The following is a 15,224-nucleotide window of genomic DNA, read 5'->3' on the forward strand; positions in this document are numbered from 1 at the left end:
GGAGAAATATAAAATATTTAGTCTTAATACTTCATTTACATAATATTCGATGTTTGGTTTAAGATGAAGTTCTATTGGTTGTTTTAATTTGTACTTATAAATATTTTTCATTCACAAAACTCAAACTGAAAACGTAAGTACTTATTAAATGTCATTGATATCGAAAGCGTTTGGCTTTTACTGATTACAGCCGTAAAAGCTATTTTATTGACTTGACACAATTAGTCTCTATAGAATGGTCTGAAAAATTCTTACTTAGCTTTAATTAATTAATAAAATTTTTGTTTTCACATAAATATGTCGTATTATGATTTATCTATAATGAAACGAATCAATAATATACAATACCATACTTTATTGAGGTAGTCACGGTTTTATGTGAGTTGTAACAAGTAACAATATATTTTATATATAAACTATATGTATATGTAGTTGGTTTTATTATTATCTTTGAGTTTTTTTATTAAAAATTATTTTTTATTATTATTAGTTAATTAAGTAAAACAATAAAATGTAAAAAAAATTATATTTTCAAAATTGTTATACTTTTCGTGTTTATTTTTTTTATTTTAATTGCTTTTACTCATATTTTGTTTTAACTACTTTTACTATGTTTTACCTTTTGAATTTCAGTGCAAACTATTGGTCATTGAAAGGCAACTACTGCTCCAAATAACAGGAAATATTAGAAGAAAACAAAAACAACATCTTTGAATTAGTTTTATGTTAACATGAAAGCCTGTAACAAAGCTATATGTTGAATGTTGCACAAAATTGTTCCACATCTGTCCGAGTTAAAACCTCAAATACTGGTAATTATTAAAAATTAATTAACTAAAAAACTGCGGAAATTCAATGAAAGTATTTAATAGCGCTAAAAGCACCTGACTTTCTTCCTTAAACATACGAAGCTGCGTGCATCTCAACATGCCAACATGAATGCTCAGTAACAACCAAAGCCGGCCTAAGACACTAGTAGACCAAAGAGACCGCCCTCGAAGCTGTTTACTACTTTTGATTTGGTGTCTTGAACGTTTTCACTACTGCAATAGCATCACAAAAAAAGTTAATAAAAAATGCACAGAAGTGCAGAGTTAAAGCATGATTTCTAAGTTAGGCTTATGAACTACCCGTTCAACTAGTTTTGTGGTTTTTTTCCTATAAAATACGAATTTTTTATCCTAAAATTGACATAAAAACTTGAGTGAAATTCCTACGCACACGCAACGTACCGTAGACGTATTGCCGTAGTGCTGCAAATGCGGAAAGTGAACCTGTCCGATAAGTTACCACAAATTGAGACAATTTAAGGCATCAAAGACGGATGCTATACTCGTATGTTGATAAACTGTTTTCAACAATTAGGGCCTTGCAGTTACTAGCACAGATGCTAAATTGGTTTTTTGTGTTTGTGTCTGATTTTATTTTATTTTACAATATACGAGTATGTATTTTTAATACTTTCTTATTACAATTTTTATTGATAGTTATAGATAGTTGAGTCTAGTTAAGATATGACTGAGATTATCCATTTCCTGGCTTTAGGTAAACATTAAACTTATTGAAATAAAAAAAATATTTTTATATGAAGAGTCCATGATTGAGGCAATCAAGTGTCTAGAACATTGTACATTAGGACACACGACGGGTTTTTTTAAAAAGATACCATTTTAGCTTCTCAATGTTTTCTAAAACTGAAATTGATTTCTATATAAAAATCAATGCAAAAAACTAACCGTACTGTATGTGATAGTCTTAGATCAAATGTAAGATTAATAAGAACTTTATCTAAAACGTGCGGTATCCTTTTCGAGATTTTGTAAGAAATTGTGTCTTATTACCTAGTCAGGAGAATATGCAATATTCTTATTGTAGATGTATTACAAAGTGTTGTTATAATTCGATATGGACCGCACCACTCATGCTTAGAAAATTTGGATTGTGGTAAAATCTTTAGAACTATTGATAATATTCATAGTGCCATCTATAATTTGGTAACATTATCTTCTACGTAATTGATTCTTTTTTGCTAAAACCTAACTAAAGATGTACTTATATTAATTCTATATTGTAGAATTGTAAATCATTTCTGTATTTTATATAGTTTCTTTCGTCATCATATTGCTATTGATAATTTTGTTGATTGAATTATATTATTAAATAAAATATATTTTGATTTTATCTATAAAATTTGATGTATTATTTTTGACAATATTTTAACAATTAATTAATATAAAAAATTATTGAACTATTCATACATAGCGTAATTATATCAATTTACCTTTGCTGTTTTTGTTTCATTAAGTATTAAAAAAAAATTTGAAATTATAAATAAATTTTTATAAATTAATAAATATTTTCTTACAAGTTTGTTTTTCTTTTTTTACTTCAAAGCAAAAATTGATACCAAAGTTTTTTTGAAAATGTTGAAAAAATTTATAAGAGCGCTTATACACAATTACGAAATCAACCCACATTGGGTAATACTTGTATTTGGTCTCCTTTGTCATACAAACAAAACTGTTCCCCTAGACGTTGTAAGCAGTGGGTTTGTACCCTCGATTTTTTCATGTTTGCTAATCACTGGTTGTCTGCTGATATGGACCAATTAGAGTGTAATGGCACTCAAAACATTGTCACTATCTGCTATTGGATACGAAAGGAGACTGTCAATATATGCATTCCAAATTTGGATCATAATCTTTTTAACAAAAATTTGTTGAGTTATTTTTTATAAATATTGTTTGGTTGAAACTGAAGTAAGTAAGACAGTTTGGATGTAATCATGGGAATTTGGTAAATGAATCAATTGTGAACCGGTTGAAAAGAGTCCCACTATTATAGGTCATTGTATGATATTGTTTTTATTGGCAATAGGATGCGTAGTGAAGCAGACCTTGCAAACGAAAATATTGTCGTCATTTCACTTCATTAGTGATATGCATGGACCAATAGAACCAATTTTTATCAACGATGATGAGATTGAAGAGCAAGATGACGAATATCTAGATGATGATGACTTGCGATATTAACAATGTATAGTTCTTTTTTTTTCCTTATGCTTAGAAAAGATGATGCCAAATGTTAAAATAGAAAAGTTCCTTAATATTACATATCGCGAAAATGAATACAGACAATTTAATAATACTAAAATCAAACTATGAGATTCTCTTTTGTAAATAAATTTTTATTTTTTTGTGGGTTTTATCAATGGTTAACGACATGTAATAAAAGGTATAACCAGATTTTTAATTACTATAGAAAGTATTGCATATAATAAATATTCAATGCTTATTTTATTTACTTCTATATAAACCTCCCTTAATATTATATACTTATACCACAATACTTTTCGGTTTAACAAAGGTTTTTTAAGGTCCAGTGTTGCATAGTGTTTCGTCTTTACCACACCTCTTTCTGGCTATCTACCTCATTGATGATCATTAATGAACATGTTAGGTCAAGTCCTCATGTTAACTTCAAGACCTTGTTGATTTTCCTGATAGCGTTTGTACTATTTATAAATTAGTATTTTTGTCATAGTTTTGTCATCAAAGGGACTATTATACATACTGAATTCTTTGCTGGATTTATTTTCATTTAAATTTCATACAAAATCTGATTCACTACCTTGCTATATAATAAATAGCTAAACACAGTAACTTACTTCTTGTTCATTCGTTCGACAAATATTTACAAAGCAATGTACCTGACTGGTAGTTAATATAGTAATAGTAAGTTAGGTTAGGTTGGGTTATACCGGCGAACCCCAAGGGATCCACTTAGTAAGTTACTTAAGTAACTTTAAGATTTTGTCGTTTCCATTGACATAAGTTACTTATTGCATGTGAAAGAGTTTTTATGTATCAGAAAGTTCTTTGAAAGTTTTAAGAAAACTTTTGTTTGATTGGCAAAATTTCACTCAATAATACGTCATACAAAAAATTAAATATATAATAATATAATATTATAAAATTATAATAATATGGTAAATATAATAAATAAAATATTAATAAATATAAAAAATAAAATAATATTATATCATTTAAATATAAATATTTTATAAATCTATTACATATTCAATTAATAAAAACAAAGATTTTATAGTATGTAATAAATACATACTTCCTGAATAGGTGTATTTACAACTCTGTTGTTGTACGTTTACATTATAGCTACATATAAAATATCTGACAAATATTTCAAATTTCGGTAATTTCTCTTGTTGAATTCGACATTTTTTTGTAATTTTTCTTAAGTAAGTCTAATTTTTCTTTCTTAAGTAAGTTAAAAAGCATGGAAGCCATTTGTATGGTTAATGAAATTTACTTAATAAGTTATACTTACAAAGTAAGCAGTGGAAACACTCTATAACAATCGGACCAATTACTTCATATTATTCGTATATCATTCTAATTTCTTCAACAGCCTCTTTAATGATAAGCCTCTCTAAATGGTTACTAATATTGAAACCAATCGCTTTGTATTATCCGTATATCATTTCTATTTTTTTAACAGCCTCTCTAATAGTAAGTCTTTCACAACAAATGTTAGGATGTTCAAAGCTCGCTTCATAATCAATATTTTCATAATATACTTGATCAACAATACATAATGAGTGCAATTTTAACATTTTCATGATCAGAACCTTGACTTATTTTATAAAATATATGCTGATAAATTGTAGTGAATCCTGAAGTTAGTAATTCCTTAAACCAACCTATTATCTACTAATTTGCCTTGTTTACATGGTCTGTGTTGGGGTTGGTATTTATATTATTAAGAATGCTGAACTTATTTGTAAGTCTTCCAAAAAAAAAAATCCAAAAAAATCTATTCAATAAAATTTTTATTTTATTTAAGAAAAAATATTTAAACAAAAGCCTAAAAATAAAGGTAAGTGAAATTTACAAAAAGTAAAAGATAAGATCGCAAAGAGCATTTTTAAATGACCTCTTAGTCAAAGTTTGTTAGTCATACACTCCTTGTGATGTGATGTGTCTTGTGTTATGCTGTGTGTTGTACTGTGTGTTGTACTGTGTGTTGTATATGTGATTATAAAGCGGATATTTTATCAAAGTGTCAACGGTGAAAACAATCTACAAACAACGTCAGCAATAAACAAAAAAAGATTTGTTTCGTTTACTTTGTAATTTGCATGTAAATTATAAATTCCGAGGAGGTCTCACAAAATGAAGTCTCTTGTCTAAGCGTGACTCTGGAATTCCAGTGCAAAAATATAGCAACACTATACATTAGTTCACTACAAAATACAAATTAAAATTAACTAAAAATATTTCAAAAATTGTGTAGTTACACCTATAAAACAGAAAATAAACGCATATTTTGGTGCCAACGAGTCCAAAAGTTGAAACAACTCAAAACCGAACATCTCACATAATTTGGAGATTTCTTGTTTTTGTTTCATAGTTGCACATGTTTAGGTTTTTTATATTGATTTTTATTTTTATTATTTTTCTTTGGTTATTTTATTTTATTTGTTTTTTCAGATACTTTTTTTTTTATTTATTTTCTATATCTTTTAGTTTTTGTATTTTTCACTTTGGATAATGCGGCAGCAACTTTCTCTCATACATAAATGTTGCGATAGATTAACGTCTGCAAGATTTGGTTTCTGTTGTTGTTATTGATAATCACAGGTGAGCAACATTGGTTTTATTAACAGCAACAAACCCACAACAACAACGCAAATAGTATTAACAACAAAAACAACTTGAAAATTGCAACAACACAAAACAACAACAGAATAAGCCACAGGCAACATAATCAGGTGGTACCGAGTATCTTTCAATGGAATTGATTATTCCTTTGCTCATTTCTGCTGCTGCTGCTGCCTGTTGCTGTTTCTGCTGCTGTTGTTGCTGTCTTTGTTAATGTTGCTGTTGCCAGCTACTTAAGGTATGCTGTCAATATAATAAATATAAAAATTTCTTGTTTCAGACAAGTTTTCCTTTACGAATTTCGACATTTCTGTCTGTAAACGGCATATTTGCATTTGTCGTAAAATAAGAAAATTATTTCCTAAAATATATACTTATATGCTTTAATGCTCAGTTACGAAATAAATGCATATTTGTTATATTTTATGAGTTTTTAATGATTCCATTTCCTTTTCTACATACAAACAGATTATTAAATATTCACAAATAAAAAATAACATACATTTAAGTTTAAATTAAATTGTTAACTACAATGGGTGCGCTAGGACATTTGCATAGAGGACTCAAATTACGAGAAAAACTTAGAGGAAAATAGCACGACGTCTGGAAGTATTGATACTTTTAAATGTATGTTCTTTATAGGTCAATAGTATCGACAGTGTGAATACTATTAGACGTTTATAAAGTAATTAGCGTTTTGCTAACACCACTTAAATTTAATATCATCTCCAAAACTCCAAAACACTTTCTATCATCTTAAACTAGTTTGAAGAAAGCGTTAGCTACAATTACAGTAGCAAAAGGTATAAAAAATCATAATTAAATCATCACACGAATAAAGTTTTGTAGATTGAAAATAGGTAGTTAGATAAACTGGGAACTATTAAAAGTTCATCAGTGCAAGTAGCATAATTATTGCTATTTAAATAACAGATTTTTTTGGTATAAAATATTGTATTGTAATATATTACACTATTAAGAAGTTTATAAATATTACTTAGTGTTAAATATTACTTTTTCAGCTTGCAGGAAAATATAGAAAGTAATAGGCTTCGCTTGCTGCTTGACAGTGACAATCAGAAGACGTGACACACAGTGTTGTATCTCGACACAAGTAGAGATATAATTCCAGTGGATATATTATTGTTTATATATTAAAAGTAATATAAACAAATTTTGATAAATAATATAATTAAGTCACTGTAATTATTTATACAGTGGTTAAAATAATATTATGAACCCAATATATTATGTTAGGTTCCCTGAATTTGTAATTAAGTAACATTTAAAGATTTTATTATATATTTAATTCCTAAACAGCTCAAAACTTAAAATAATTTTTTATAAGTCAAGCATAAAAGCATGCATTAATGGTTCTGAGACGACTTAAAAAAATACAGATTTTAACGATAAGTTTACCAGATAAGGATACATTGATTATGTAGTAGACAATTATTATAAAATAAGCTTACAGGATTGGAAAGCCGTAACATCAGATTGAAAAATAGAGTATATACATTTATATTTCTAAGAAAACTTGGACTAGGTTAGGTTCAAGTTAGGTTAGATTATATCGGCGATCTGAAGGATTAATAGGCCTATTTGCCTATTGTAGGTACTATGAAAAACGCAGAGATTTCCAAATACACCTTCGAAACTTGTGGTCCTGGAGGACCAAGAAAGAGGACCAAGAGAATATGCTCAACTATTTCTTTTTTTTTTTAAACTAATGACGTGAATTTGCAAAATAGCTGGTGTTGTGGCCAAAAGAGTACCGAACTGTATCGAATTCCAAAACTAAATCTGAAGAAGAGCTCTTGATTTCTACTGGTGACAGAAATTTCACACGAAATGTTCCCACTTCTCTCTTATGCAGAGATAATAATAATAATCAGAGACAAGCGATAGCTAATGTTAGACACGCTATAAATAAATAAAACTAAGAAAAGAGCACAGCATTATATTCTTAACTAATTAGAACTATTGTATGCAAACTTCAACAGTATATTATGTTGGTCATATCAAGAGTTGATTAAAACAATCAGCGAATTCTGACAACACGGAACAGATATAACTGAAAATTCTTCGCTTATCAACTTTATAATTATCTTTACAATTTTTTTTTAATTGTAATTATGTCTTAAATTAATAAATTTTGCTTATACTACCGTAACTATTAACACATATGAGAACGATTTTCACTTCGGAAGCAATTTTACTTTATAATATAATACGGACTAACTGAAAATGTTGCCGAAACTACTATTGCATAAAGCAATCAACTATTTAATTTATTTATCTTGTCATTATAAAATCAATCAAAATACTTTTCTTTCACTTTTTGTAGATTAATTGTTTTTATAATTTATCTCTTTGCCTCTCTCTCTAAATCTGTTTTTCTCTGTCTATATCTGTGTCTATGGCTTCAGACTTCTGAGCGCTTATATTTTTCTGCTCATAAATTTTTATGATGTCTTGTTTTCGTTGAAATATTTTTTAATTTAACTTACCAACGACAATTATCAGTTAAATTATTATGATTATTTTTTTTAATTGCATTTTCGTTGAGATATATCGCAAATCAACGCGTGTGTATGCAAGATTTTTAATTTTTGTTGCAGCAATCATATGAAACAATGTGTGGCAACAGCATAAACAGGAGACTACTTGTTTATATACATCTTATGTACTGATGATGCTTATATACATATGTTGAAATATGTATCTATAAGCAAATTGTTTAAAGCATAAAAAAGATACAAGCAATTGGCAAGTAAAAGTGCGAGTGGAATTTTTTATATTTCAATTTTTGCTTGTTTTTTCTGCTTTTTCTGCATACGTCAGTAAAGAAAATACATAAGAAAAAAAAAATTGCAAGCTTTCACATTGCAACAAGTTGTTGCTACTGATTACGCGTTGCAAGTACTGATGAAAATACAACAACTTAACAAGTAAGCGGTAAATTGCTTGCAATGGGCAACTGAATCAATTAGTGTGACATCTGCTTTACACTAATTTTAGGGACGTTACGACTGTTGCTAACAACTGAACACATCAGACCGACATAACTTAATCTTATAGGTATCCACACAGAATAACAGAACAATATTTTGGAAACAGTCCAATCTTTTGGAAATCTTGAACTATCCAATCTTAAACTGTTCAATCTTGAACTGTCCAATATTAGACTGACAAATCTTGAAATAAATTTTAGAGAGCATTTTTTAATATCCATATAGTAATTATAAAAGACAATACTCTGTTCCTGCCATATTTCTTCAACATAACACAATGCCTAACATACGATAGTCACAGTAGCCAACTACAGTCGTTGACCACAGTAGCGAGTAACAGTAGCTGACTACTAGAGTCTACTTGTTTGCAATAGAGTAACCAGTGATTGTAGCTTATCGATTTTGTCTTCAGAGAATCTGCCTTTGAGCAACTTGCAGTTTCTGCATAGTAGAGTTCACAGGTTTACTATACGCCACACACCCGTAGAGAAGTGCCTGCCTGATTATCAGGATGTAGATTAACTTTCTGTTCTTAGCGCTAAGATTATTGTGTTTAAAAAGTCGTCTTAAGCACTGCAGTGTTTTCGTACAACTAACATTTTTTTCTTATATATGCTTGTGTCAAGTGAACCGCTTATCAAACGTGTTTCCCAGGTATTTGATGCTGTTCTCTGAATTTATCCCAATGTCACTAACTCTCACTCTCGGTAGATGCTGCCTGTATTTATGAATTATAAACAGGGACTTAGTTTTTCCGTTGTTCATTTTTATTTTCTATTTCTGAAAGAATTCCAGGATGTGAATAATATGCTCCTGCAACGTGTTGGTTATATTTCTGGCATGTTTATCGGAAAATAACATATACGTGTCATCTGTGTATAATGCTAGTATCGAGGGACTTAGCATTGGGATGTTCGACGTAAAGATGTTGTACAACAAAGGGGAGAGCAACGATCCTTGAGGAATTTCGACTTCTATTCTTCGGAGGGATTTTGTATATACAATTATACTTATTGTTACATATTTATCGAGTTAAATGTGTTAGTGTAAATGTACTCTTATTTTTAGAGAGATTAATTCTCAAGAGCACATTTCTGTATAGATTCTGTATGAATAAAGCTACATATTTAAAACCGATAGTGTAAACATACTGTAAATTCGCAATGACAGCTAAAAACCGTATATATTGTCTAATAATATATATTGTATATTTTATTATTTGTCTTTTTGTTCGTTAACAGTCTATCGGAGAGCTATTGGCTCTTTGCAGTTCATTTATAAACTCAATTTAAGTTGCACTTATTTTACTATATCTACAGATTTTTTATATGATTTTTTCTATTTTTTATTTAAAAGGAAAATCAAAACTTTTTGTTAGTGATAAAAAATTTCAGTTAAATTGGCAAAATGACAAACTACTTTTACTTTGTAATGAATTGTAATTTTTGTTTTTATTTTGTTTCAATTAATTGTTGTATTTTTTATTTCTTCTGTTGCAAATTTATTCATTTTTTTTTTTTGTCATTACAACCATTTGAAATCTCCTCAGCTGCGTTACATTCAAGTGAAATTTTCGCAAAATTAAAATAAGCAAATATGCCAAAATGAAATGCATTTTCGTATAACTACACAATTATAAGTTTTTTTTTGAGTTTTTCCAGTTAAACATGAAAAATATTTGCTTTAAGGTTTATAGGTTTTTGTTCGCAGTAGTTCAGAAAAACAGGAGATGCTTCAATCTTCAAATATAAATTTTCAACACTTATGCAAATCATAATTTTTTTAATGTTTCAAATCATTTAAGCAACTTTTCTCCCTGCAGCCTAAAGTCATTTTCATCTTTAAAACTTAAGTGAACGATTTTTTTTTATTTAACTCAATACTAACAATATAAATAGTTGAGTTCAGTTACGTTTTGCTTCTGTGTATATTTCCTTTCTTCAATATTTTATGTTTCTTTAAAAATTTATGCCATTTTTATATGTGACTCAAAATTAAATTTAATATTGAATATTTATTCACAACTCTTTAAAATAAAATCGTAAAAGTGTGTACTAATGCACTTGCTGAACATATTATATAAAAATTTAAATATTGTATCTTAAGCCTTAAAAGTCACTTTTATCTTTATCAAATTTACTATGCAATAATGAAAAAAAATAAAAAAAATTAAAATGCAGTCCATAACCCGTAAAAGCAACAAGTTTGTCGTGTGGTGTTTATGTGGCTGTTGGCTTTAAAGCCATTCAAAATATCAGTTTTAAACCCATTCAGGCAATCAGCTTTAAACCCATTCAGGCTATCAGCTTCGAAGCCGTTCAATCCGCTATTAAACAATTTCACTATAAAATAAATAAATAAATAAAAAAAGTTCAGATACATAAACTTAATTATGCATTTGAACTCTTAAAAACTCGTTCAAACCGAATTTTAGTTTTAATACATTCAGCCTATATATCGAATTTATTTTTTAAATAAATTATATACCTACATATAAAAAATACCTTCATTTTTTTAAATGAAAAAGTGCATTAAATTTGTTATTTAATTTAATCTTAATTAATTGAAAATTACTGTGTGTAATAAAAAATTCATTACAATTCAATTAAATTGATTCGGCAGCGATCTGCTGAAACTGTGTAATCGTGTAATCAACTGAAGTAGCAAATTAACTGTATTACACAAATTTAAAAAACAGTAAAACAATTTCGCAACGATGGCCTAATTTTAATAACTGGAAATGTCAGTGTACGACAGCAGTCAGTTAAAAAGTGAAACACGGCTTATCTAAAAAGCGATATACCTACATAAAGATATAAGACATAAGAAGCTGGATGATACTTAGAGAAGACTACGAATGATAATTCTAAATTTTCTGTCACATAAAGTGTGAGTAAAGCAAAATATACATTTTTGTATAAAAAATCGCAGTATTTCATAAAATAGAGCAGGGCTGTCCAGACCAGAAGCGCTCGCCAGCCAATACGAATCACTGTATAGATTGGAGGGCCGCAGAAACAATAAAAATTCGGTTATAATGTTAAATTTACTTGTATTAATATATTAATTTAACTTCATTCATTTGGTATGCCATAAAAATAAAATATTATAGTTATACAAGTACAACAAAAGAAAATTTGAGTTATTTTGATAGATTAAAAACATGTCGCGAGCCGCACAAACATTAGTAATGGGCCGAATGTGACCTTCTGGCCGTGCTTTGGATAGCTCTGCTACAAAGGAATAAAATATTAATGCCAAAATATAATACTTCTTGAATTCTAATAGGAATAACTAATAGAAAATATTAATTATTGTGATATAATAATTTATATTGTTTATTTCTTAGTAGAGCTTTGGAAACTACTTTCATTTCTAAAGTTGAGTATAGCGCGAACCATGGGATCAAATACGTTATGAATATAGAAAGTGTCCAGACAAATTCACGACAAAGCCAAAAAACCCAACAAATGTTTTAGGTCAACGCTACGATCTTCATTTCTTTCAGTGACATATGGCATGGTTGGAGCTGATAAGACAGACAGGTGAATTTTTTATTCTAAATTTAAGAGAATCTGCATCCTTAAATCCCATTCTTGAATGGTGGTAGTTTACCGAGCATGCCTATTTAAGAAACCATTTATTAGTCTAAGCATATATATAAACTGAGAAACCTGTCAACATTGTTTCTGTGGCGACGCAGTAGACTATGAGTTAATTGAAATTTAAATGTAAAATTCAATTTAAAATATATTCAGTTTTATGGATGGGTAGCACATTACGGCGTTCCTCTCATTATCACCACAGATTTAGGACGTCAGTTTGAATCAACGATCTTCCGAGAGTTGTCCAGATTATTGGGTATCAAGCACATTCACACGACAGCATATCACCCCCAAGCGAATGGGATGGTTGAACGTATGCATAGGACGTTGAAAGCTGCTTTGCGTTGCCATAGTTCTAATGACTGGACGCGCACTCTCCCATTAATTCTGCTAGGGTTGCGGACTACCCCAAAGGAAGATCTAGGCGTCAGTTCCGCTGAAATGTTGTATGGAAACCTGTTACGTGTTCCTGGACAGCTATTGTTACATTAATGCCAAAAACCAGGTGAAACCGATTTCGTTTCAACACTTCGTAAAGCATTGGCTCAGCTGAAGACAATCAACGGCAGCAGACATGGACATCATCCAGTATATGTTCCAAGCGATCTGCAAACCAGCAAGTTTGTATTCGTGCGTATCGATCGGGTGAGAGCTCCATTGGAACAGCCTTATGAAGGACCGTTTCAAGTGCTGCAACGAGTTCAGAAAAATTTCGTTATTAACAGAAGAAGGAGCAGGTGCACCGTCGCATTAGACAGGTTAATTTACTAGCTTATTTACCAGCTTATTTTACTAACGATGAAGACGTCGGCAAGCAGTTTTCGCCATCGTCCGTAGTCAGTCATGAGCGGAAACAAGCATTCGAGAAGAGGGTTCCTAAACCGTCGGTCGATTCATTTCGCAGTGCATTTCCCAGCGAAGCTGTGTGACTACCGCGAGTAACAGTATTAACTTCTCTTCATGTGTAGCGCGCCGTCGCCCAAACGTCGCTAGGAGGGGGTACTGTGGCGACGCAGTAGACTATGAGTTAATTGTAATTTAAATGTTTATGAATTCGTTGAAGGAAAACGTTTCCAATTTCGCTCTTAGAAAATTTAAATAAAGTTTGTTTGTTGTTGTTAAATATTCGTGTTTTTATTGATTAGCAAAGTGTGGAGTCCTTTGCTAAATTTCTATTGACTTTAATGAGTTTTCTGATAACTATACAGCAAGAGTAGATAAAATCGAAAATTTTTTTTCCTTTAAAATTGATTTCAGAGATAGGTCAATTTTCCACTCAAACATTCAGATAATCTGCAGTTATCAGCATTCTTGAGTTCTTAAAGGGTCTAGGCTTGTCTCCTGATAACCGCATAGCAAGAGCAGTTAGAATATGAATTTTTCATATTGTATTTTAACGAATATGCAGATGTTAGTGCTCTTTGTTCCAACCTTTCAATGGCATATTGATTTGTGGAACTATTGTTAAGAAAGTTTCAACATTGTACATATTGACTAAAAAAACTGAGTTTATTTTTTAGTTGGTTTAGTTGGTTGCAAGGGCAGGCCATTAGCTAACTTCCATGTATCTCAATTAGCAATTTTCCGACGTTTTGCTATCACATTCCTCTCAAGAATACTAGTATAGAAGAATAGAGACTAAATCCATTCCACCGAATTTAGATAATTTTATAGGTCTTTCGCCTTCACCGATGAACAGTCTGATAAATGAACGCTTAAAACTATGAAGCCAAAATATTGGATCAGTTAGTACAAAAAAAAATTAGAGTTTTGATTCGATAGATCAAAGTTAGATTCGGTTTGTAACATTATGAAAAAAAATTCTTTATAATTAGTTTTAGACTCATTAAGTCTAATTTCAACAAAATCAGTACTTTGCTCAAGATAAATCAATTATTAAAATCTATTATCACTATTTGCAATAATATAATGCAATATTATCATATCTTAATTAAATGAAATAAAACATGATTGACATATCTCTTAATACTGATATGCTGCTTGGAAAGCTATATTTCGTTTTTTGATACCAAAAAAAAAATATAATATTAATAAATGAATTTTTCTTTAAAAAAGACTTAAACTTTAAACAACCATATTAATATAAAAATAAAATTAAACTAAGTTTTATAAAAAAAAAATTTATTGAAGTGAACGATATTTTTGTACTCATATATCACATAAAAATGTATCTATATTTAACACTAACAAACTACATCTTTTTATAAATATTTTCCCAATAATATCGCATTACATTAGCTGATCAATAAACTTATTTGAGTTATCGATTCGACGTTGCTCATTAACATATCGCGCTGCATCCAATTAGTTATTCCTTTTTAGTTACTTCATCTTCATTTAAATACTCGTAATTTTAAGATTTTTTTAATTTCTTTCTTAATCAGATTTCAGAGGTGTGGCAAATTAACATGTAGCTAATTCCACGGAATGCAAAAAAAACCCTCAAATATTTTTAAAGATTGTAAAACATTTTGAGAGGCGAAAAATTTCATTAGTGAAACTTCAAAGATATTTTCGCCGTTTGTGACTGAAGTGAATGACAAATCGCCAGACTCTAAAATATGTGAAAAATTTTGCCTAAATAAATTAGTAAACATGAGTCAAATATCTCATACGAGTAGGTAATCTTTTTTTTTTTTTGGTATGTTGTACAATATATGAGATGATTGATTCTGTTCAAAAAGATTTATTTCAATTTATTCATTTTATATTCCCATTAATTTCAATTTAAAGAAAGAGTTTAGTGCTTTGAAAATGAAAGTTTCAAAAATCGAATTACAATTCACTTAATTGAATTTAATATATTTTATTGCAAAATTATGCATATTGAGACATCATCTTGATTTTAATGCAATAAAATTCTAATTTATTGAGTTATTAAATTTTTTTTACGATAAGAGTGA

General features: G+C 29.3%; 1 protein-coding gene across 1 annotated transcript in view; it reads left to right on the top strand.

The window, feature by feature from the left end:
• The window catches only part of LOC119667263 (rhophilin-2-like), a 70,772-nt gene that overhangs the window by 34,961 nt on the left and 20,587 nt on the right, over window positions 1-15,224 (top strand). Inside the window, exon 2 of the mRNA XM_038076553.1 lies at window positions 12,454-12,746. Within this exon, the coding sequence (XP_037932481.1) occupies window positions 12,454-12,746 (293 nt within the window). The remainder of the gene's footprint in view (window positions 1-12,453; window positions 12,747-15,224) is intronic.

This window comes from Teleopsis dalmanni, chromosome 1, assembly GCF_002237135.1.
Source record: "Teleopsis dalmanni isolate 2A chromosome 1, ASM223713v2, whole genome shotgun sequence".
Classification (NCBI taxonomy): Eukaryota; Metazoa; Arthropoda; class Insecta; order Diptera; family Diopsidae; genus Teleopsis; species Teleopsis dalmanni.